Source organism: Pelophylax lessonae (genome assembly GCF_965119305.1).
Source record: "Pelophylax lessonae genome assembly, chromosome: 6".
Taxonomy (NCBI): Eukaryota; Metazoa; Chordata; class Amphibia; order Anura; family Ranidae; genus Pelophylax; species Pelophylax lessonae.
The window spans coordinates 171,088,488-171,114,536 of record NC_138773.1 but is presented as its reverse complement, the minus strand read 5'-3'; the positions used below and the strand labels follow the sequence as shown (position 1 = coordinate 171,114,536).

At 40.6% G+C, this 26,049-nt stretch overlaps 1 protein-coding gene across 3 annotated transcripts in view; it reads right to left on the bottom strand.

The window, feature by feature from the left end:
* The window catches only part of MYO1B (myosin IB), a gene marked incomplete at its 5' end in the record, with an annotated part of 358,657 nt that overhangs the window by 7,410 nt on the left and 325,198 nt on the right, over positions 1–26,049 (bottom strand). For all 3 annotated transcript variants that reach the window (XM_082260037.1, XM_082260038.1, XM_082260039.1), the window contains 5 exons: positions 4,618–4,745; positions 6,010–6,162; positions 8,180–8,312; positions 12,781–12,887; positions 24,655–24,789. In XM_082260037.1, coding sequence (XP_082116163.1) covers positions 4,618–4,745; positions 6,010–6,162; positions 8,180–8,312; positions 12,781–12,887; positions 24,655–24,789 — 656 coding nt within the window. The remainder of the gene's footprint in view (positions 1–4,617; positions 4,746–6,009; positions 6,163–8,179; positions 8,313–12,780; positions 12,888–24,654; positions 24,790–26,049) is intronic.

The window sequence follows — 26,049 nt, the reverse complement described above, 5'->3', positions numbered from 1 at the left end:
CTGGCCGGACTCCTCCGGACAGTAGATGGCTGTACTTGGATCCCACTGGTTTCCACCAGTTCTTTGCTCATAGCACTGCTGGACATCTTCACATAGCACAGGGAAGTAATCATGATGTGGCTCATCTGCTGCATTAGGTTTCCTTGGCAGATAACTGTCTATGGTTCTCAAAGTTGCCCGTTTGTGCGTCTTCAAAAGAGCTTGAACAGCACATACGGATATGATTTAGACCAGGGATTCCCAAACTACGGCCCTCCAGTTGTTCAGGAACTACAATTCCCATCATGCCTAGTCATATATGTGAATGTCAGAGTTTTACAATGCCTCATGGGATGTGTAGTTCAGCAACAGCTGCAGGGCCGTAGTTTGGGAATCCCTGATTTAGACTTTCCTTCGATTTGCTTACTTTGCATTTTGTAGATTGATAAAAACAAACAATTTTTTTTACAGCATTTCTTCACACCGGCTTAAAACTTTTACATAGTACTCTACAGTATGCCCCTATAAGCTTATGTTCCAAAGTCATTGCACTAGGTGTTAAAAAAGGTCACTGGACCCCTAACAATCTGAGTGTCAGCATACAGCTGCATGGTGGGTTTCCCCACTGTATAGGCTCAGTGCACATAGCTAAAAACTGCAACAAGAATCTTTATTTTTTTTTAAAAAAAGTTATTTTCAGCAGAGTCTAAGTAAGCTCATCTTTGGTAATGACAGGTTCAGGTTGCATTCACACCTCTGTCAACCATTATTTCCCTGTGACTTAATACCCTTGCACAAGTGAGGGTGAGGCTGCATCAACATGTAGATCAAAGCTCATCCCTTTTATCTGCAGATGAATAAAACTGAGCAGAGCAGAAACAAAAAGGTAAAATTGTTACTTAGGGGAACTCAATTTATCTAAAAAAATTGCTTTGTGAGTTTTTTAGCATTCACACAGAAGTCACAAATAATGGCTGTAATGTTTGTAATATGTGTAAAATGTTAATTTCTATTTGTTGTCCATCTTGGTGCAAATGTAAAGGTAATTCAAAAGAAAATAGCCTGAACATTCGACAAGAAGAATTAAATAACATTCAATCATTAGAGAAAACACTATAGGCTAAAAACATTTGGCTAGAAGACTAAATAAAGAGGCAAAAAGCTGCACTGTAAGCTAAGTGTATGGATATTCCTAAGTCCACCAACCACATTGTAAATAAATCAGCTACTGCAAACAGTGAACCGCTATATAGAATTGATACACAAATTGTAAATACAGCACACACTTCAATAATAGCAGGGTGTCAACCTCAGTTTTATCATGGGTCTTGGTTGTCCTAAAAGGGCCGTTTGTATGTTTAAGACTATACAAATTTATCCAGAGCTTTTGTAGCACCCTACAGGTAGGTGCTAGGTAAAATATAGTGGGCTTTATCTGCCTAACAGCAGAGCCATGTTTTCTTTTGTGCAGGTAGGTTGTCATGGCTACCAAGTGTGTCTGCTGAGAGGGAGGTCTCCTCACTGGCCCTGTGAGAGGCTTCTCATTGGGCAGTGAAGGAGACCCAATCAGGGGACACATCCAGGCTTGTAACTATCCCAGGAGGCAGATTGTGCTGCAAAGGATTCTGGGAGTGGGTATAAGTTTGGAGGTGGCACATGACACGATGTCTTTAGCGGGAGCAGAGTCCCAGGAAGGAGAGTGCGGCTGTCTCTCCCCCTGTCTGAGGAAGGTGGATATCTCGGGGTGTCACCTGAGTGTCCAGAGCATGCTGAGTGAGCTGAGGGGATCCGGTGTGCCAAGAGCCTGCAGAGAGAGAGAGAGGGGTCCAGTCCCAGGAAAGCCTACACAGGTCGTGAGTACTAAGGATTGCCCCTGGGGGTCTGCCTGAAGTTAAAGGGGACCACTCCAGAAGAGGTTCTGGGATCCAGTGCCAGCTAGCTGTGAAGGAGGTACCTAGGTTGAGGACCCTGAAGCTACAGAGGGGGTACATAGTCAGTGGACCCTGAAGAGTTGAAGTTAAAGGGGCCACCTGCGGTTGTGCCCTGAATTGTACAGAGTGTGTCAGTTTCAAGTACAGCTATACAGAGTTCTACTTCATACAACCTCAAGCTAGTCAAAGCTGGGGAACAGTATTCAGTGACTTCCACAGCACAACAGTGTCAGGAGTTCTACAGTTCTCAGTCCTGGATCTTCTGGACTAATAGTCGAGGATTCAGCACTTCTGTGTTCTACAGGATATTTACAGTGTTAGAGAGCATTGGCTGGCGCAGGCTAGCGTCAAGGAAGCGCCAACGGGCATTTTTCAGGAGTAAAGTCCCACATATAATTAGTTCAAGCCTCAAGGAGTATCCCACTCATTCCCTTCTCCCATCCCCTTTAAATCAAATAAAAAAAAAAAAAAACACAAACAAAGATGCCGGAGTTGTCGCATCTTCAGTTGTCACACCCAGGGTCACAGCTCACATGGGCTGAAGAGAGTACCAGTACTTATGGCAGACCCACATACGGCCACAGGCCTGGAAACCTTGCTACACTTTCTTCCTCAGAGAACAGGTGCAGGAACTCAACCACCTGCTGAAGATCATTTTGTGGGCTCTGGCAGTGCTAATCCTGTTCCTCCTTGCAAAAAGGAGCAGCTACCAGTCCTCCTGATAGGTTAAATAGGAATCTCCTCCATGCTCTTGAGACTGCTGGGAGACACAGCAAACCTACTGGCAATGGCACAAATTGATGTGCCATCTTGGAGGAGTTGGACTGCCTGTGCAACCTCTATAGCGTCCATGTATCGCCTCGTGCTACCAGTGACACTGACCCTAGCCAAATGCAAAACCAATGAAAAACTGTCAGAAAAGAGTAGGGGAAAAATGTTAGTGACCTCCACCTGAAAAACGATTCCTGTTTTGACGGTCGACTCATTGTTACCCATCTAGTGCACCTGCTGTTATTGTCATTAACACCAAAGCAGCTGAAACAAATTACCAACCCCCTCTGCTACCTAAAACAAATCAATATCCCAGGAGAATATACTTGACTTAGTATACTATAGTATACTCTGATTAAAAAGTGTTCCTTTGTTGATTTTTTTGAGCAGTGTATATTATCCCTTGTTGGATTGGCCATGAAAACCTGTCCATGTATTTGCTTTGCCTATAGGGGGGGGCTGCCTGGGGTATGACTAGTCACTGTGTTGCATATAGGATATTGGGTGGGGTCAAGACAGGAGTGTGGCTAAATGGTAGCCACAAGTTAAATGACATGAAAAATCCTATCTGCCACAAGTAAATTTGACACAAAAGCCCTACAGTCACAATAGAAAATATCATAGAAAGGAAATTATAAAACAAAAATGCACGCGCAGATGGCACCAAACCCTCATGCCAAAAAAATTTACTTTAGCCTAGACAGAGAGCAGTTTCCAAAAGCTAACATTGGTTTTATCTCGTTATCCCAGGAGAATTGGGAGTCAGGCATTACAGATTTATAGTACTATTTTCAAAAGAGTGTACTTTGATATTCCATTCTTATGCCTAGCTATTAGGCCCCTACACCCTTATGGTTTGAAAGCTGTGCTTTCTGCCTTCTGCTATACTACTAGGAGAAAGAGCAGGGTCATTACACGGAAGGGAAACTTCCCTTCTTGACAGTTTATGACCCTTTATGAGATTTATTATGACACACATGAATGCCTTTCTCCCTGTTTGAGGACATCTTTGTAACAGAACAATTACTGTATGCCTACCCTCTATGTGCTCAACTATCCACCCCTTTTTTTTTTATTACATCATTCAAATATTATGAGGAGCTAGTAACTCGGAAGACTAAAGCGTTCTCTCCCCTGTGCGGCAATTATTTTTTGTACTTCCAACTGTGAAGAAAACAGATTACTGGTTGTTTTCTTTCATGAATAGGACTTGGAGGGTCTGTGGAACCTATAACTACTTCTACCCTTCCAACACAGCAATGTGAGGATGCCTGTATGCATCCAAACCGCCAGCTTTTGGCATCCTCGCCAGAAGCTGGGGTAGGGTTACGCATAATCTAGTTGAAAAATCTCTGTAGAGTCTTCCTTAGAATTTGCTAAAAATAACGTGAGGGCCCTTCCTAAGCGATCCATTGAATTTGTACCCATTCAAAATGGCTGTTGGGTTAGTAGACTGGAAGGAGATTTTACAACAAGACATTGCCCCTTTGCCAGGACCTAGTAATGTTAGAATCTTGTGAAAAAATGACAACATTTTAGTGATCAGATTGTTTCTCAGTGGATGTTTAACAGAGAGTATATAAATCCATATATAAAGTACAATCATGACAATATTAAACATATAAAATGTGAGACCTGTATCATAAATCATTTTCAGGTAAGAACTATAAATATAAAAAGCACATTCATTGTTAATTTTGGAGAAGGTTTAATAAAGAGTGCATATAAAATCTGGTGAACAATCAGGCACCCATATGCTGTAAGATTTCCTACAACAGCCAAGTTTTTTTTTTTTTTTTATCAGCCTTAGATGAGGCAGCGATCAAAACACAAGAATTCAATAAATATAAAAATACATTGCAAAAGTTCCCAAAGCAAAGCATACCAAGCCTCACATACAGTTCTAGAACATTGCAAATCTCAGAGCAATACTTACTCATCGGCAATCTCAATGAAGATTTTCTGTTTTGTCTGCATCAGTGCAGTACGGTAGAGCTTTGTAGCCATCTCTATGAGATGATCACTGCTAAAGAGGAAGTCACCCTTGGATGCTGCTGCACAGCCCTAGGTTTGGAAACAGATTACATTGTTAACAAAGTTAACAATCTGAGGAAAATACATTGTGGAAAGCTACTCAAAAGCATAATTGTTCCAGCACTTGAGACATTGTTCACACCATGTGCAGAGACAGAAGTTTTTCTGCACGGGCCCATAAAAATCAGTTGTTCTCTATGTGCCCCGTTCACACTACAACACTGGTCTCCCATGCAGATTTTTTTCTGCACAGGAATCTGCATTGTGTATACAGCTTTCTGCATGTGAAAAAAAACTGACAGGATATCAACACTGGCGAAAACAAGGCACATAGCGGACATGCATTAAAACTGATGACAATGTGCATTTAAAAAAAAAAAAAAAAAACTAGAACGCGCATATAAACTGATGTGAATCTGATGTAAACTCGTGTGCAGGTGAAATCTGCAGTTTTTCCATCAGTTTTCATGCACGTATGGTGTTGTGAATGAGTCCTTAATCTTCGTAATCCACGACTGTCATTACATTTATGCAAGACACGATTTGTTTTGCACAATATAACCCACGTATCCTGTATCTTCTAGCAGATAACTATTCCTCAATGGTTGAGTGTCAACTGTATCTGTAGAATAAACAGATATATACTAAGAGAAGTTTATTTTTTTCTGCATTAGAAAATGGTGTCAAATGTACAACTGGCAGGCAGCAGTTCTGGGTCTCAACTAATAAAGCCTTGATATTATTTCAGTAAGGAATAGAGATATGGAAGGCAAGAGAAAACTCAATCATGTTTCATCATGGCATGCTACAAACCTTTAAACATTCCAATCTAGGTGCCCAGGTTATTGACCTTTTATGACCAGTTTCATCTAACAGCAAGAATATTGATTTTAGTAGCTGGTTAGGCTTCTACCACCTCATGTATAGTCAGTGGTTCTTTAGCTCATTTCATTAAGAAAATCTTTGTGAAAACAGTTTCTATTATTATAACATAGCTGGCAGCACAGTGGCTTAGTGGTTAGCACTCCTGCCTTGGAGCATCAGAGTCCTTGATTCAAATCCCAACCAGGGCATTCACATGGCCTTTGCATGTTCTCCTTGTGCTTGCATGAGTAAGTATACATCTGAGATAAGGACCTTAGATTGTAAGTGTGAACCTACAATAAAACTGTTCGTGCTATCTAAATATCTGTAACCAATAAATGCCCGCTAATAAAATAAGAGAAAGAGGCAACCGCTTTTAATTGCACTGAATTGTCACAAACATCTAATGTACATAGCTGTAAAAACATACCTCCTTAAGATGGACTGCAAAAAACCCATCATTTTGGGAGCTCATGCTCAATTTTGTAATATCGCCCAGGGAAACTTTCAGCTTGATCTGTCCAGACTTGTGGTCAGCAATAATGACATTATTCTTTGTCAACAAAAAAATTCTGCTTGCTCCCTGAGAATGAGAAAGGACATTGAGGAGTAAATATGGTTAAAAAAAGAGGGAAATTTACTTGAAAAAAGTAAAATATTGGGGACAGAAAACTATATATCACACAGAAAATGATGCTGTTAAAACTGAAGAAAACACAAGTTTGTATTCCTTTGGTTTTTGCATGTATTTTTTATTAAAGCAAACCTTAAGCCTTAGAAAATTTAATAAACTGAGCCCCACGCAAAGACAGCTGGTATTAGCTAGTGTGAAATACCGTAGTTTGTTTTTGTTTTGTGTTCCCCTCCACTTTGCTGAAGCCTGCAGAAAAAACCCTGACTCCCAGAGTGTGACAAGAATAGCCACGCACAAAAAAAAGAAAGACAACTACAGTTTTATTTTTACACAAAAAAGCCATTTTATGTTTAGATAAAAATGGCTATCCATGTTAAAAACAGCATAATATTTAACAATAAAGTTTTTTTTAGTTGTCTCTTGGGAATGACAACATTGTCATACGTTCTAACCCAGTCTATCATTTGCTTTCCTGTTAGTGACCCCATTGGGCAGATTTCCCATCACTTCCTGTCTTTAAAGGAAGTGAGGAATGCATGAGAACCACTAACATGTAAGAGAAAACCCTGGATCAGTTCAAATTGGATATTCATAATTTTTACAACAGCTTACACATATGAATGAACTGCATTCTTACTGTAATAGAAAACTAGAGGAGAAAGTAGTTAAAGTCAACGCCTTTTTAAATCTTTATAGGTTCCGGCATATTATGTTTTTTGCCTGAAATGTCCGAAGATATCTTTTTCTTTCAAAAAAATATTCTGCCTCTTAAGGTCTTCCTCCAATTCTCTGTTTTGGTATTGCAGAGTAATAGGCACAAGTAGGATTAGATAGGGTGTGTATCAGGCCAGGTCCAAACCTGAGTGCTTGACTACTGAGTACATCAGGTCAAATTCAAGACCAGTGTCATCCAACTTTTTGACCTTTCTGGACCACACTGGAAGAAGAGGAATGGTCTTGGACCACGTAAAAAATACACTAACAGTATGGATAGCTGATGAGCAGAGAAAGTCAACCAGATCACAAATAACGATCACTGATATAGATAATGTACCCATCTAGGTAATAAAACTTTTTTTTTTTAACTATAAAAGAGGGCAAGATATTTGACACTGTTTGATAAATTAACAAATCAATATCTGCTTCAGTGCATGTAGTAGCAATTCTCTATGAATTGTCAAGGTGCTCATCAGATTCTAATTTTGGGATATTTTTCTTTGGGAATATAAAAATTATAAGTTTCAATAAAGAAACACCATAAAAATTTTCTTTCGCATTTCAAAAAAAGGAAAATCGAAATTTTGAAGTAAGTTTGCTATTTTGTGTTGGGCCACATTCATAGCACTGATGGGCCGCAGGTTGGACTGATCAGGAATTTGCAGACAGTGAACTGGAGATACGGTAAAAGAAACTGCTCACAAGAAGTGAGGCAAGGGCACTACCCAACAGCAATCTAGAACCCTTTTCTAAACAAGTGGCATGCCTGGGCTCGGTGCAAAGGGGGAATGAACCATTATGTCTATGTTGCTCTCCTGACATTTTGTGATCGGAGGCTGCCTACAAGGCAAAAAACAAAAAGCCAAAACACCCCAGTGTCAGATCTCTGCCAACTGCTAAGCAGTCGATCTTCTCTTGTAAATGAATAAAACCTACTCTTGCTACAGCTTCATTGCTCCATTAGAACTCTCAGGAAATATGAGGTGCTTACAGATATGGGATAGTGTGTGATCTCTTCTCAGGAGGCAGTCCTCAGACCTGTACAACCAATCACTAGGCCCAAATTAGAGCCATCCTGTTGGGACTGTTTCATTAACACTATCAATTAGATTCCAGCCATATATTCTGATTCTTGATGGGTACAATCCAAGAAATGTTTGGCTATTATAGACAAAGCTACTTTTTTTTTCCAGCCTATAAAAGTTTTAAATCCCAGCCCCTGTGCTATAATTTATGGACAAAGTCTTACCTTTCCATTTGCTCTGTTGATTTTACTCACAGTGTCAGCAATAATTATTTTGTCTTCAATGGCATCACTCAACTTCTTAGATTTTGGATTTTTGGTGATTTCCAAATAATCACCTTGGAATGGCTGCCCAACACTAAAAGAACAAAAATTGTTTACTTTACAATAAGAATTATTCCAGTTCTAACTTGTCACATTTTATATAAAAGCATGGGACGTTCTTCACAGCTCCACCTACAACCCCACCCCCTCCCTATAAACTACATAGGTAAATATTTGTCCCACTGCAGGGATCTTAACTGTGGGGCCTTGTCGGCTCTGTCCAGCCTTTGCTTTAAAAAATAGCCCTAGCCAGGCCCTGGACGTATCACACATGCACGGACCCAGTCCTTAAAGTGGTTGTAAAGGCAGAATTTTTTTTATCTTAATGCATTAAGATAAAGACTTCTGTGTGCAGCTCCCCCCTCAGCCCCTTTAACATTTCAGAGCCTCTGAAGGTGGCTCTGAAGAAGTTGTCCACTCCTTTGAAATGCGTCAGCCTGAGGTGTCTCATCCAGGACCCCCCTGCTCCCAGGTTCAGTGATACGAGCAACCGATGAGAGGTAGCCACACAAGTGGCCTGACGAGCGTGTTTTTACCTTAGGTTTACGAGTAGACATCTTTATAATTTTATTCATATCTATTAATAAATCTGTTAATTTACTATGCCAGTGCGTCCTGTTTTCGTTTTCTATTCTCACAGCACTGTCAGGACGACCCCAGTCCTAGAGGGCATCCATGAGACTATCCTCGATTTGACCAGGCACCTGTGACACTAAACAGCCAGCTGACTCTAGGGCAGGAGTGTGTTATTCTTTCCTTTAACACTTACCTGAGCCCATCTCGATCCAGCGATGTAGCACGAGTGCCTTGGCCGTCTGGGACTCCTAAATTGGCTGAGACACAGCCGTGGTGCCATTGGCTCCTGCTGCTGTCAAAGTAATTTAGCCCATGAGGAGAGAGAGAGAGAGGGGATGGAGGTTGAACTGCGACTCCGTGTCTGAATGGATACACGGAGCTGCGGCTCGGGTGCCACCATAGCAAGCTGCTTGCTCTGGGGGCTCCCGACAGGAATGAGGGGCCAGGAGCACTTAAAAGAGACCCAAGAAGAGGAGGATCTGGGCTGCCCTGTTGAAAACCACTACACAGGGCAGGTAAGTATAACATGTTTGTTATTTTTATAGACAAAAAACACATGACTTTACAATCACTTTAATCATTACTCTGTCTAGGTCCATACTCATGGGGTACATAACCATCTCTAAGAGTATGTACTCATCCACAGTAATGAGCTAGGAGCTAGCACAGTGGGCATGCGTGGTAGGTAAGGGACCAGACTGGGACTATTTAAAAGAAAATGCTGAGAGGCACCAAGGTCTTCAAAGTGGGGCAAAAGATAAGTAATTACCCATGGGGATTATAATGAGGGGTTAAGAGGTTTGTACAGCACAACTTCATTAAAGTGCTCACTCCTCCAACTATGTGATACTTTGTATAATGATTGCCGTTTTGTCCATGTGATTGTTATTTTTAAGTCTCACTGGCTGGAATTGTTAAAAATACCTTGTTATGGTAAATATCTCTTAGGCCCCTTTCACACATACGGTCCGTTCAGTTCAGTCACAACAAAATGTTCAGTTTTTCATCTGTTTTTCATCCATTTTTTTTACATCCACTACCAATGCAAAAACAGATGAAAAACGGACCGTTGTTCGGTTACATCCGTTTTTCGTCCGATCCGATTTTTTGACGGATGAAAAATAGGACATTCATCCGTTCAAAAAAACGGACATTGACGGAAGCGGATGAAAACAGATGATCATCCGTTGTCATCCATTTTTACATAGAGATGCATTGATGTCCGTTAACGGATGAAAAACGGACAAACGGACCTGTGTGTGAAAAGGGCCTTATAGCTTAGTGAATTGAGCCTTTAGGTCTTGTTCTATAAAATGGAAAATTTTTGTGGATGTGCATTCAGCTTTCACCTGTGACCTTTTTCTTTACAGTCCAAATTTGAAAATAAACTGTGAAAGCTGACTAGGGGCTAAGGGCAATACAAAATATATATACAATTTCTTGAAAAATGCTATGTCTCCATTTGCCCAGAAATTCAGATGAAAAAGTTGGATCCCTGTCTCCTAAGCATGTCACGTCTGTTCATGACACCAAAACTGCACTGCCTACAGTCCAATCATATGAAGTCAGCTTAAATAAAAAAAAAATAAAAAAGATTCTTGCCTGCTGCAGGAGATCAGGAATCAGCTAATTTGCATACTAAGAACCTTTACTGGCTTCGAAAAATTGTAAAAAGGTTAGAGATATGCTGGGTATACACACAGATTATTTTCGTTCAACCTGTGGGCTGAGTAATTTACCATATTTCTCCATCCACACTATACAGCTTAGATAGAGCAATCTCCCACTGCCGCCATTTTATTTTGACAGCTACAGCTAGTGCCTGTCAGAACACCCAAATAGTGGCTGCATCTAACTGGATACAGCTGCTGTTTAGCCAACAATTTTCTGCCCAGCTTCATGGGTTGGTGGTGGACAAGGCCACCCACTGAGGAAATTTAATTTAGCTGGTTAGGACAAGGTTGAAATTCATATATTAGAAAAAAAAGGTAATGTCAGCCAGTTAGAGCTAGGATTAAGGCCTTTTGAGGTAGAAGTGCATTATCAGATTGCTTTTAATGCTGTTACAATAAAAAAGATTCAGAGGATTATGTTGTGATGGGTACTTGCTTGGCTTTCCCAGCATCAGCCAGTCAAGAGTTCAGGTGAATAGCTAAACCAGCCTTTCCCAACCAGAGTTCTGTGGGACCTGTTAGGGGTTCTTTGAGCAATGAGCAACTTTGATCGCTCAGAAGAGTAAATCATGGTAAATAATATAAGGAGCATTCTTTACAGTGGCCAATGTGACCTGTAAATATAGTAATTATTATGGGTGATTCCCTGAGCCCAGAGGGTTTTTCAAGGGTTCCTCCATTTTCAAAAGGTTTAGAACGGCAGATTTAAACTGTTATAGGTTGTTGCTGCATTACATGAAGCCTGTATCTACACTAATGAGCCTATATAAAATTAAAAGATAGTCAAAATATTATACATTATTTGAAATATCAAGCTATTATGTTGAAATAAAAAAAATAAAAGTAATCCACTTTGACGAAAAATATTTCTTTAACTTCTTTTCTCATTAATTGTCTTACTTTGTGGTCCTGTATATCCCTCAGTAAAAAACGTACTATTTAATGATATAGTTTTACTGTGGATTAAAAGTATACATTTTATTGTGTAATGTGTCCTGTTTAAAATGACATTATGATTCTAGTACAATATTTTGCTACTCTGAAAGCTGGAGGTTTCCCAGCTGTCAGAATACAATTATTACTGCCGGCAGCTATAGGCAGACAGGCTGGTTGTATTGACGTCAGTTGATTGATCTACTTCAGTACAGCCAGCCAGCCCATTGACAGATTGCATTTCAGATGGTTCCTGCTGAACTGTACGAATTTTGATCTGTCTATGGCAGAGCTTAGGGCTGCTGTATTCACACAGCAATGCCTGTCTTTGAATAATCAGAGTTCAGAACTGCTGGGGAGTGTGGGAGGAAGGTGGAACAGCAGGGCAAAATGTCTAATGTCAGTAAGAGCTGTGAAATTGTGAAATAGACACCTTCAAGAGCTGGTTCTGGCCAGCTCAGTGGATTACTTTAAAAAATGTCTGCATTCTTTACTAAATATACATAATATAACTGGATATGAACATTTATAGTTGATCCAGGGAATAATTGATTGCCTCTCAGGGGATCAGGAAGGATTGGATCGTGCTTTACTGTTTTTTTTGCATCCCTCTGGTATCCACTGTGGGTATAGGATTGTGTATATGGGATTGTATGATTCTCCCCCCCCCCCTTTTTTTTATTCATTGAGCTAGATGGACTTGTGTAGTGGCACATAACACCTAATCATAAATCAGCTGCATTTAACTGCAATGAAGTGATGCAGCCTACTGTCACACTGCTTATTCTAGGTTCTTAAACATCACTTCTGCCAGTCTGAAAAATAAAAAAGTACCATGCAAGAGAAGAGCTATTATACTCTCTCCTTGTAAACCCTCTCCTCCTACCTTTACTGCATTCCAACACTATCCGCCCTTTTGGCATCCAACACTTCAGGAAGTGCGGATGCCCATGTTCCCCACTGTGTGCTGTGGTTCTATCCTTCAAACCCTATGTCACTGCTGTGTCTTGTACAGAAGTGGGTATTGGTGGAAGGAGCCACATTATACTGAAGTGGGTATTGGTGGAAAAAGCCGCAAAGCGCAGTGTGGGACACAGGCACTGAATATAAAGACAAAGACAGAGAGAAGGTAGGAGTCACCAGCTGTCGAAGCAGTGAGCATACAAGCTCTTCTAATGCAGTGTACTACGAGTATAACCGAGTCTCTTTAGGAATTTAAATTCCAATAAATGAAGAAATACTGTATGCACGGTTTTCATTCAGAACAGTGAAGGCTGACCATTATCACAAGTACTTCATGAAGTGAGGAAAAGTGCTTACCTGGCAGGGTACAATGATTTCTTATCCTTGAAGAGTTCACTGGCATCCAGTTTTTCATCATATATGAACTTTTTCTGCTCTGTGAACTGGTCCCTGTACTTTTTACACTAGAAGACAAAGGAAAGGGGTTGGTCAGCAGAAGAATCTCTACCAAATATTATATTGGCATTTTTTTCATTTATCTGAAGAAGGGGCTTTCACACCCTCTGTATACCTGACGAAGGGCATACAGATTCCAGGAAGGGATTGGTATGTGTATCATCTGCCCTTCAGATGGTTGGGATTAGAAATACTAGAGGGGGTGTTTCTCAAAGCGATTTCTCAATAAAATAAAGCATTGAGACATGGATCGATGGGTGGGTTTGCTGTGAATATCAAAAATGAATTAAATAGCATCTTCAGTTTGTGGTGCTCAGATTTTAGTTCCACTTTAAAATTGGGTTTCAGCTCATTTCTAATGGCTTAGAAACACCTAATGGTTGTTTACATCGGAGGACTAGTAGTCTGACAATAATTTGTTCCTTCTAATATGTAAATTTGAACATTACATTAAGTCAATTCCCTCCCACTGTATGTCTTATTGGCCTACTACTAAGAACAGTCTCTCAGAACAATAAGTAGGCAGTAACCATCATCTGGCTAGGAACATTGGAGCTGAAACCGCCAGGTGATGCAGCCAGGAGAACGGTGTGAGATCTCTCCACATGACCAGGCACCATTCAAGGATGGTGGTTTTACCGTCCTACTTGAACAGAGTAAAATAAGGAAAGTAACGTCTTACTCTTTCATATAATATACGCTTGAGGAACTGCTGCAATTAATATATTGTATATGTAGCAGTTTACTTGGACCTAGAATCTAGTATGGACTGAGAGTTAAAATGTGAAGCAAAACAAGACTTTCACAGAATGCGATCACACACAGAGATAACATGGTTGCTCATACCAACCAACCTGTGGATGTTGAGATCACTGGGATGTTTTGTGTGAGAGCAACCACAGACTAATAGGGGTAGTTACTACATTCCACAGTTTACAACGATCTGATTTTATAGGACATATACAGGTTCTGAATTTGTATCTTTAAAAATATTCCTGTTTTCAAGAACAATCAAATTATCAAATAGCAAAAAAAAAAAAAAAAAAAACACAAAAGCAGTAAATCTACAAAGTAGGATAGGTTCACGCTATTAGGGGGGCGGGACCACATGTAAATTGTTTGTGTTCCCGCACCAGAAGACAAAATGTGCTGCTCTTTAGCAGATGCATGGGGAGCCATTGTTATTAGCACCCCCATGCATCTTAAAACACAGCATATTTTTAATACACTGGTTCTGCGAGACTGCCCTACAGATGCATTTTATTTTATAAAGGGTCAGGAACCTTTTCCCTGCAGGTACAGCAGCTCATTAAATGAATAGACTGCTACTCTGCAAACACTGCATGCAGGACCCACAAATGTCAAGCTTAGGCATGGTATTTCAAACTTTCCATTTACTTGAATCCTGGGATATGTCAACACTTCTGATCTAGACAACTTCCATAGACGTAAAGAGAGCCCCCTTTGTTAGCATGCAAAGTAATAGTCCTAAACTACATGACTGGATAGTAGAACTCTACAAAGTACTAGCATTTGAAAAAACAATAAAAGGTACAAAAAGGGGTACGCTTATTCAGTCTGATTATTCTTCTGTCTGGAACCACTGGCATGAAGTGGGAGATGGGTGTTGACCCTTAATATGCTCCGAGATACATGTACGTTGGTTAAGCAACAATTTAAGAAAGGAAAAAAAAAAAACTTTTTTCAAAAATTCCTAAAACACACAGGAATAAAATAATTGTATTACATAGGACAATGAAATTCTGCCTGCATTACAATCCCCATATATTGCTTGTCAAATACCCCATTGTTCATGTTCAACGTGGTTAATCTTCTACATGCTACCATCTACAAATAACTGCTTAAGAAAAGATCGCTAGTTTGTTTTTGTGACATTAATTACACACGTTTACATCAGCTGTAAAACAAGACAGGAAGTTTATAATCACCATACTGATGGAATTTTCCCATTTCCTCTATAAAAGAATCTTTCCCATCCCCCAATGTCTGTACAACAGAGCACCAATTCTTGTAAATGAACACTGGAAAGTTTAATATGCAGGGAGGCCAAGCCAATTCATTGTTATATTTATTTTTACACCCTACTAAAAAGCTCACATACATATAACTGGAATACTTAATACACACAATAAATATACATACGCATATTCTATATGTATACACATACATGCATAAGTTTAAACACACAAGACTGGACAAATGTTCCCAAACCTCACTCTCCCCACAGTAACTATTTACGGTTCCTCTTCACTCCACCTCCAAATAGACAGATTCCCAGTTTTAAATTACTATACCGCATTTACTGATTAAAACACATTAAAATCTATACCGCTCAGAGCTACATTTAAAGAAGTACAGCAAGGCTGGTTTGACTGTCCTTGTCCTGTGGATCACAGGAGTGCAGTTGGTTCTTCACTCCTGTGAGCCATTTTCACCCGACAGTGGACTAAAGCTGAGACTTCACTTAGTCAGTGCAGGCTAGGGAAAGATCACAACCATATGGTTGAGATCCACCTAGGTGCCTGTATGGCTGGACCTGGCTCAGCCTCTCAGCGAGCTGCTCCCACCCCTGCGCTTCAGGGGCTCTCTGCTCAAAGCGGCAGGAAGAACTTAGCGATCAGTGGTGTTTGATCGCTCAGTTCTCAGCCTTAGAGCTGACAGGGGAAAGTTGCAGCTATCGGATCAATGCTGCATCCACCTAGGCAAGTATGATTTAAAAAAAAAAAAAAAACAATACTTCTCTTTTAAGCTGTTAAAACACTAGAAGATTTTGGAACAAAAATTTTGGTTTTAAAGAACGTTTATTTTTCTAACTAATATTGCTGTGAAATCGACATTCATTTTTAACTTTTGAGAAAATGCACAGGAGCAGAAATTTTTTTTTCTAACAAAATGTTTTCCTACAGTGTATATGGTTTTCATTTGGGGAGTTACATTCATTCCAAAATTCTAAAAATGTTGAAAGCAAATTAGAATTCTAACAACATTCATTAAACCCTTGAACGTACGTTGTATCGCCTCCTCAGCAACTGTTTTAAAACCCTAATTACCAGGCAACAATGCCGCAAGCACATATGTTTTGCGCAATAGCAGGGCCATTGCAGCGCAGCACCATTACTTTGATTAGGCTGCACTCGCTGGGCAGTATCTGCTGAGTCTGTTAAACAAAGCAACTGCAGCATGTATACACCCCTGGCACCCCTCAGGAGTAACAGGGGGGAGCAGTTAAGTGGTGGTAAAAATGCGGCTCACTACAGGGTTTCTCCCCCCCTCCCAAACCACAAGTCTAAAAGAGGCCTAATAGTTTATACCCAACTTTAGAACTTCACACAGGCTTCATCATCCTGTAAAAGCGCAGTGTGCATAGCAAGCAATCAATTTCAAGGCTTTTGCCAAGCTTGGGGCAGTTTTGTTTAAGCCTTTAAATCACACTACAATATATTGATGTGAAACACAGATCTAAATGGGAGTGCTGTCTAACAAGCTGTTAGCAGGCTTTTGTAAGCTTCAGCACTGCTACCTGCATGTTTAAAGTAACAGCCAACACTCCCATTGGGATCTAGATTTACTATCAACATACTAAACCCAGCATTCAACAAAGCTTGTGGTATACACTGCTCTTACACAAGGTGAAGCCCATGTGAACAAGACCTTCGTACACTTACCATTATCTTCACACCCTTCCCCCAATTACGCAGTTTTGAGATCTTAACTGTGCAGCCTGCCCCGTGCCTGAGATATTCTATATTATTCAGAGCAATACTTGCAATAGCACACTGTGGCCCCCATTACCTTTAACAGACAAAAACAACTTGTCAGCATTTCAAGCCGCAAAGGATTTTCCGTGGAACTAAATGGAAGCAATGGTATTCATGTGTAATCAGCTGTACCGTATGTGCAAAAACATTGTGCCATAGATTCCACCACATACACCTACAATACCCCTGCTGTTCTTCCAAATATATTGTGCCAAACACACTTGGCTAATAAAGTGATACTAAAGTCTCTTTTTTGCTTAAAAATAACAAACCGATCATACTTACCTGCTCCATGTAGTGGTTTTGCACAGAGCAGCCCAGATCTTTCTCGGGGCTTCTGGCCCCTCCCTCCTGATGAACGCCCCACAGCAAGCAGCTTGTCCATTCAGACATGGAGCCTGGCTGGGTCCCGCCCCCCCTCTCCCCTCATTGGTTTACTGACTGATTGACCGCAGTGGAAGCCAATAGTGCCATGCTGCTATCTCAGCGAATAAGGAGGGGAGTCCCAGGCAGCAGAGTCTCTCGTCCAACATCGATGGATCGGGATGGGCTCATGTAAGTATTAGGGAGGTTTTTTTGAAAAACCTTCTGCCTTTACAATCACTAAAAGGAATAAGTGTAGTTCTCAATTCCTGCCATCAATAACCAAACCCCATGAAAAATAAATCAAACCAAATCTTAAAACCACAAAAGGTATGTGAAAGAATTAGACACTACGGCTTGCATATTTAAAAGTTTAAATGTCCATAAATCAATAGTCCAATATATGTGCCCACAGTGAAGTGTCTTGAAACTTTAAAAGTGCTCAGGATACTCCATGAAGATAAAGTGCACTCCAAATAGTGAGTAGAATATTTTTACCTTTGTTGATTTTATTAAACGGGCTGAGCGATGATTCTGTTTATGGGTGTTTTTTTTTTTTTTATCCCTGAGCTAACGAATGTAGCCAAAAGGACCATAAGGGAGGTGGAATTCAGATCCTGGAATTAATACACAGGCACATATGGACCCATTTAAAGTCTGGGTCTAAAAGTCTGGGGAGTTTTAGAGCATAAGAGGGATGGAGAAAAGGCACTGGAAAGCACTTTGGAAAGCACTTTATCTACTAGGGTGTGCTGAGCACTTTAAATGCTTTCGCCTATAGGCCTGTACGGCAGACTTCCACTACTGCTTCCAAGCCTGCTAGGTCCGTACCCCATACGGATCTGAATTTCTCCTTCTGCTATAAGCTCTTGGTCACTCCAGTGACCATGAGCTTATAACAGAACTGTTCAGCAGACACTGCTGAACAAAACAACACATCTGATCAGCAGATAACAATCCGCTGATCAAAGCTATTCACCTCAAATGTGAACCCCTCCCACCACCGCTTCTGGCCTCTCACCTACTGCTCTCTGTCCCACCACATCACCTGCTGTATTGTATTGGCTGCTAAAATTCCCCCACTCCCCCTTACTGACCGCTTCCTCTGCCAATGATCACCACCCCCCCCCCACCCCCCAATCCATCACTGGCTATTCTCTTCCCTCCGCCAGCACCAATCCCCTGTGGCTTGATGCAATAGCCAACTTCCCCCACGGCCTCTCCCCCCTGGCAAATGCATACAGCCACAGTGCACAATATTTTAAAACATTCCTAAAATAACCCCCCGCTGGGACCCCCTCTTCTGTTCCCCCACTCCCCCTACTCAGCTCTGCTGGTCGGTTTTCTCTTCACCTCCACCCGCTGGCTGCTGCCCAGGAGATTAGGATGGAGAGGAGGTTTAGGGGGGCTGGTTAAATTGTGTTTCATTAATTACTGAAGTAAACAGTATTTATTATTCTTCATTTTTGTGAATAAATAGGGGTCTCTATACAGACACCTATTCATTAATTTACAGTGCAGATGAAGCTGCAGAGAAAGGGACTGTATTCAGCCCCTTTCTCTGTCTCAGATGTCAATAATTTGAACAGCTGAGATAAGGAAAAATCCATAAATACGTTTTCAAACAGGGTAGGGTCATGCAGGATTCAATTTTTAGCAATGGTAGACTAATATCTGGTATGCTGACCAAATGTCAATAGGTGAATCCAATAACTGTTGAATACCTAACAGCAAACGGCATCTAGAAGAGGACACAGTGTAGGTGGTGTTTGTTAGAGTTACCAGACACAAACTCAAGATCTCTAAGTAAGGGGGATTAGAAGGGACAGGTGTGGAAATCAGGACAGGAAAAAGTGAATAAGCTCACCGTAAGCGTAGCTCCAATAGTTGGGTGTGCAATGAGAAATGATAGGAGTAACAATGGGAGCCAGGAAATACAGGGCAGTGTGACAGGGGAGTATTCCTGTTCAATCATGGTCCAGGGTTTAATTACAGCTTGTGAGCACCAGCTCACCAGGTGAGCCAAATGTAAAGCCTTCTATAATAAGGTATCAGGTAAACGGATACCCTTTTTTAATTTGGGAAAAGATAGACAAGTACAAGTCTGTTTGTCTCCCAAAATAAATTTGATAAGTAGAGCACACAGACAATGAAAGAAGGTAGAGGGTATGCATATGAGGGTTTGAATAATGTATAGTGTCAGTGGTAGCGCAGTTATCCTAAAAGCGTTACATCGTCCGAACCATGTCATGTTTAAGGCCCTCCACTTTTGATGGTCTAGGGGCGAACTTTAGACAGCAGAGGCGAAAGTTGGCCTCAAAGAGTTGATCTGGGTTAGGGGTGATCTGGACCCCCCAAGTATTTAGGACTGTGGGAGGCCGGGGAAAAGGGTAAAGATTGTTTTAGCCGAGCATCTCTATCAACTCCTAGGGATACGTTGAGGGCTTCTGATTTAGAGTAATTGATCTGGTAGTTGGATAGGGTTCCAAACTGCTGAAGTAGAGAATTATTAAGTTAGAGAGAGTTTCCTTCAGACAAGAGACTAGAAAAACTAGGTCATCAGTGTATGCCATAACTGTCTTGTGGCCCGACTTGCTGAAGAGCCCCTTAATGTTTGGATTACACCAAATAGAACATCAAAATGGTTCCAGCAGCAACACGAAAATTGGGGTGACAGGTGTTGTCTGTTACCATTGAAAAGCCTAAAGTAGTGCATCTCACTGATTCTCACTTCAGACTGCAGAGATGAGCAGAGGGTGGAAACACACAAAAGTATGCGAGTCTCCAAGCCTATATATGACAGCGTTGATCGCAGAAATTGCCAGGCCACGTGGTCAAAAGCCTTCACTGGATCAGTGGAAAGACGCATAAGCAGAGAGGCCTTAGATCTGGCCAGATGAATAAGGTCAATTATCCTAGTAGTATATTCTCGTCCATCACATTGGGGGATAAACCCTAACAGATCAGGGTGGATGGTTGAAGCTATGTGGGGAAGAAATCTGTTAGTGAGGATTTTGGAGAATAGTTTAAGATCTACGTTGTAGAGGGTAATTGGTCTGAAACTACTACATTGATAAATGTATTTTCCTTGTTCGTGGAGCACAGTAATGTGTGCCCTGAGGGAGTCTGTTGGCCGGGATGCAACATTCACATTTGAATTAAATACACTGAAGGTTTTTTAGTATGATGCTGACACCTGACAGACCATCAGGACCAGGGGCCTTTCCAAATTTAGTCAATGCCATAGCTGCATGTAATTCAACTTCTGAGCAGGGAACTTCAAGGGTTTCTCGAACCTCCACTGGCAATTTTGGAAGGCCTGAGGCCTGCAGAAATTATTCTATAGCAGGTTACATGTTTCGCCCTCCCCTTTGGACGTTATCAAATACATCTTTGATAGCGCCCAAAGGGGAGGGCAAAACGCGTCAACGCAATTTCCGGTTTACGGTAATCGGCATGTCACTTCCGGTACGGTGGAACGCACGCCGGGACCAAGGAGACATCCCGAGCGCACACCGCGGCCAGGAAGGAGCATCAGACCTGCCTTTCACTTTTTGTCTGCCTGAATTTATTCCACTAAATGTGAGTGTTACTCTTTGGTTTTAGACATTAAAGTTATATCGGAGTTACACTATTGTGAGCTTCTTTTCTCCATTTATGCATACCGGGCTACTGAGAGCCACTGAAAGCTACAGACACCTTATCTCTAAGGATTTCTAACCAGGTTCCTTACTGGGACACAAGCCTTTTTGACCCTTTCAGCTATACAGCCTAGGGGTCATCTTAGTCCGGTAAGTTGAACATCCAAAGGGGGAGGATCGGCACATTCCACAGCACTGGATTGATGGCATGATTTTGCACTTTTCTCCTGGCACTTAAGCACCTTTGGAACTTCTTTGGACACTTGTTGATATTACTATTTATTTACTGGACTATCACTATATTTTATATATATATTGGACTGTCACTATATGTATATATCTATTGTATCATGACGTTGAAATATTCAACAATTTATGATACCCCAATTGGGGGCACCATATCGGTTTATTTTTGCACATGATTTGCACGTTGCACTTTAAGATTATTTATTAGTAGTTGATGTGATCACTTATTATTATTTATTATATTTTTTCATACTTTTCTGCGCTGTACTTTGGCACTGTGTATTGAGAAATTTGGTTATCACCTAATTTTTGAACAGCAGCATCTAGGTTATTGCACATTTTATTTATCCACAGCGCGGTACACCTTTATTTTAAGGCCTACATATGGATGACTCCAGCAGCCACTGTAATGTGGTAGATGAAGTCGCTCGGGGGGACACAGGAAGGTTTGGCCGTCAGGCTGGAGGGATGTCACAGTCCTGTGAGTGGTGTAGGAGGAGCCACTTGGAAAACAGGAGAGCTTGACTGTCGGGCCAGAAATTACGTCGCCAGCCTGGCAAGAAGCTGTGGGTGTCTCCAACCTCCAGGGGACCAAGAAGCCACAATTTTTGCCTGCACAGGGAACCAATTGCAAGCCAGATGTTAAGACAACATGTATCAGGGCCTGCCCCTTCCTCAGGTCATATGATTACAACCGACATTAGAGAATTATATGCAGGAAGCCTGGATACTTCTATTAAAATTAACCCCATGTTTACTCAACAATAACATGAATAAATACAATAATAAAATAAATGGTAATAAAAACAATCTTAAGAGCACTAATACCTTGTTCTATTTCCTACTTCCCCTGGTCATATATTACAACCCTATAGCAAAAATACCTTCTATAATAATAAATACAATAAAAATTAATTGCTACCTTTCTATAAGTCAAAAGAACAAAAAGACAAAAAACCCAGACACGATGGCAAAAAATGAATATTAAAAAGAAAAATCAAAAAGAAAAGTAGGAGACTGATATTGCTATTAAATGATGCATTAAAAATCATGTATTTATTGCAGCTAAATAATGGTATGGATTTCCATTTCTTCATTTAGACCAAATGGGGCCAAAGTACACAATTTATATATCCAGGTGCTTTCCTGTCTGCAAAGGAGTGCAAAGCGCTCATTTGAACCTTCTGATATGAATTTTATGGCCAATACAGTAAGGGGCTTTGGATCTTTTTTTGTGGTGAGAGGCAAAATGACATGGGATACTGTGTTTATCCTTGCCTTCTTGTATCAGTCTCTTATGCTCACCAAGTTTTTCTCCACAAGGTGCATATGGTCTGTCCTAAATAACGCAAGTTACAAGGGCATTTTAAAACATAAACCACATTCCGATGAGCGGGTAACACACCAAATAGCCTAGTATTAAAAAGTGTTACTCAAACTGTCATCAAAGGAGGATTGCCCATGAGGACTGCCTGCTGCTGTGAGTGCTGGCTTACTCATGAGTAAGCTCCAGTGGGCGGAGTGAAATGTTGGGGGAGTGGCCTGGTGGGGTCAAGGCTGAGGGTGCCACTTGTCTGCACACAGCAGGTCTTGTTCTGATGTGCGCTTTCGGCAGCTCCCGGGTCATTGTAGGTAAAAATGTCAGACACAACTTTACTACCACTTTAAGGACAACTTAAAAGGAAAGAGATCCTAAACCAAATAATTGTAATCAGTAATTCATTACTATTAGGAACCCATGTAAACCTTTAGACAAGATACAGGACCACAATAGCAAGTGGGTTCCTCATCCAACCCCTAATTTGGGGGAAGGGGGGGATGACGAAGTGATTTACACATGTCAACAGCTAATTTTACTGGGCGCATCCAGTGTCTGTCAAAATGGTTAACACAGACTTTCAGACAGGAGAGTCAGTGTCCGATAGTGTACTAGGTGAAAAGGTTACAATGAACTGGCAAGTTAGTTCCTGTAACATACCGAACAGTGAAGCACAAAAACAGTACCAGAGGGTGCCAACACTGTCTACACAGGTTATTTAGTATGCATATTTAGTGCAAAGAGATACATTTCCTGACAGTGTGCAGAGTACACTGGTAATCCTTGGCAGTCATCAAAACTACAGAAAATGTCTGCCATGGGTAGGTTCAGTACCAATAAAGCTTCAAAAACTAGGGAGGCATTAAAAGCAGCTTACCCAGTAACTTGGTAGTCCATTACTCCTTCCATAAAACAGAGGATAGGAACATAAAAGGCCAGGGTAAGTAAAAAATGGCAGAGGTTCCATTACCCAATCAGGTAGTTGAAATCAAATGTCTCTTGAACATAGTCCCAAACAATTAAGATTTGGCATTAAGTGACCCACAGAGTTCCACCCGACCAGCAACACAGAAACCTTTAATGCCCCCTTGAAACCAGTCAGGCCTGTGGAGACCAGGCCGGCCCTCATGACATTGGGGTCTACTGTGTTATTGAAGTGTTGAAGGGCTATTCTGAACCTATTCACCAGACACCCAGAGGTGGAAAACTATGTACAGGCTAAGGATAAGACTAAGCTGACAAAAAACTGTCAAGGGGGCGGGGGGAGAGGGGAAGAACCCCACTTCCATCTGACCTGTCCACACATGGGAATGATTGTGAATGTAACAAACCGCACAAATTATTTACATTATAACCCAAGTAAAGGCCACACATAGGTCGACATTACAATATTCTATGGCCAGAATAATTTTTCACCTTCCCTAGTGTTATAAGACTGCTCTTTTTTGATAAAAAGGTCTGACTCAAAGATGGAGAACGCAATCTCTGCCACCTCCTGATTGACAAACACGAGACAAGCCCTAAAGTTCTGCAGCTGGGTAGGCTGCTCACCACTGCATTTTGAGAGCCTTAAATGCCCACTAAATAACAGGATATAATGGTACAGAAGTAGGGCTTTAAAAACCTTATCCCTGACTGCAGCTACAAAGATGTATCATGGGTGGTATAAAATTTGAGGAATATGTCCCGAATGCAAGGGCCTAGTAGAATGCTGTATATAATTTCTACTGCTGAAAAAAAAAAAAAAATCACAACTGAAATGTGTTCAAAGTGCAGGTAATATTACAGAACTCTAGCTAGAATGCTGCTCAACATATTCTTTTTATCACTGAAAATAAGCAGAAAAAAAGAACTATATTTTTACAGTTTTGAGCCCAAAACATGCATAACAGTTCATTCAGAATGGATTATTTCTTCATAATACTGCTCAAAACAAAATTCTTTATTACCCCTTTACCCTGAGAAAAAAAAAAAAGGATGTAATATGCAAGAAGATCTGATGGCCATACAAGAGGCTCAAAATTTTAATAACCCATAACTGTTCTTTACTAGTATAAAAATATAACTAATTCTTCATTTCCATATGTTCTGCCTTTTTTTACACTATTAAGTGGAACCAAGACTCTTTTTTACTGCTCTTAAAGTAAGGCATCTGTTTTGACTTTATTTCCTTCATGGTATGAAAAATAAAAAAAAAGCGCAAATAAGCAAAACTCCACAAGCCTCCTGTACTGGCAGTATGTGTAAAAGAACTGCAGTTGTCAGCAGCATCATTTCTCCCTTGTGTATCATTACTGGCTTTACCAAGTCAGCCTTCTGGCAAACCCACTGTCCTATGCTGGAAAGAAATGTTTTTTTAATATCTTCTTAACATGAACAGCCTGGAAACATTAGAGTTAGATGATTATGGCTTGAATAAAAATCTTACCCTCCACAGATGGAAAATCCTCTTCATTTCCTTATGTGTGTTATCCAAAAAGAGGTAAGGCCTTGCTGGCCAATTGTTGTCTATGGGTGACACGGAAGGAACTTTTGTCTTCATCTCCAGAAAGTACTTTTGCATCTGTAAAAATGTTAGACAACCTTATTAATTTATAATATAAATTTAAAGCTGCTTAAATGCCCGTAATTTTCTTTACTTGGATTTAGATTCATCATCAGCTATTAAGATTGATAACAGGCCTCGCATTTGATCTAGACGCTTACAAAATATCAGTACTATAGTTCCACTCTCTTTACTTAAACCTCTGATTACAAAAAATCTCCCATGCAGCTTTTCATTCTGCCTGCTACATTTGTGCCTCTTTTCTTACTTCCTCCTAAAATGCTGGAACCATTTTGTTTTAATTAGTTAGTGTCTATTTCCTGATATAGATGCCAGCCCACAATTGATTATCTAGAGATGCTGGAATTGCGAAGATAAAGTCTTCAAAGTGTATTGCAGCCAACCAAGCCAAAATGTAAAAGTGACGGTAAATGGTTTACTTTTTTTTTAGGAAACGTGACAATACTACTTTCTAATAACCGTGTTTTGTGTGCAATATGAAACATTTGCCTAAGTCCCACCTAAAAACAGTACATAAAAGGCACATGCTATTGTGACTCTGACAATGTTCTAATGGCTTTGGTGGCAGCATTGGTTGACATTGGGGAACTAGACAACTTTGACAGTGTTGATGGGAGTTTAAAGCCGGTATTTCACTGCCCCCTGAAAATTAATGTGTGATTAGGCTCTCAATGTTTCATATGGTATAGGGGAGTTCGCTTTATAAAGATAGGGACCGCAAATCATCTTATCTAAAATGCAGCTTTAAGAACTTTTACAGTTGAACAACAGAAGTACTGTATATGTCCACCATCAAACAGGCTAAATGTATGTGTTAAAGCGGAATTATAGCCTATAACTAAAATATCGCTAGCAGGAAGGATTGCCCAACATGCATGAGCTTTAAGGTGGCCAAAGTTGGCAAACTTGGAAGAAGACCAGGCAAAGATGGATGAGCCTGTGAGGGAGATCATATCGCTATACGGTAAGTAAACACAGAGGATTTTAGTTTCCACTTTATAGATCTGAGAAGGGATTAGACGAAAAGTATGGTTAGAAGTGTAGTAATATAATTTCATAATATGCTAGAAAGTCATATTGGTCTTAATGCCACTAAATATAGGAAAATAACCGGTGGACTACATTTTTCCAAGCCATTCCAATGTTTTCGTAATTTTAACATTATACAGTCAATTTTTATTGTGCGCTGGGTAGAGCGGGGAATTCTGTCCATTTTATTTTTCTTTTTAATTCCTGTTCCCATTGGCTGGGGGGGGG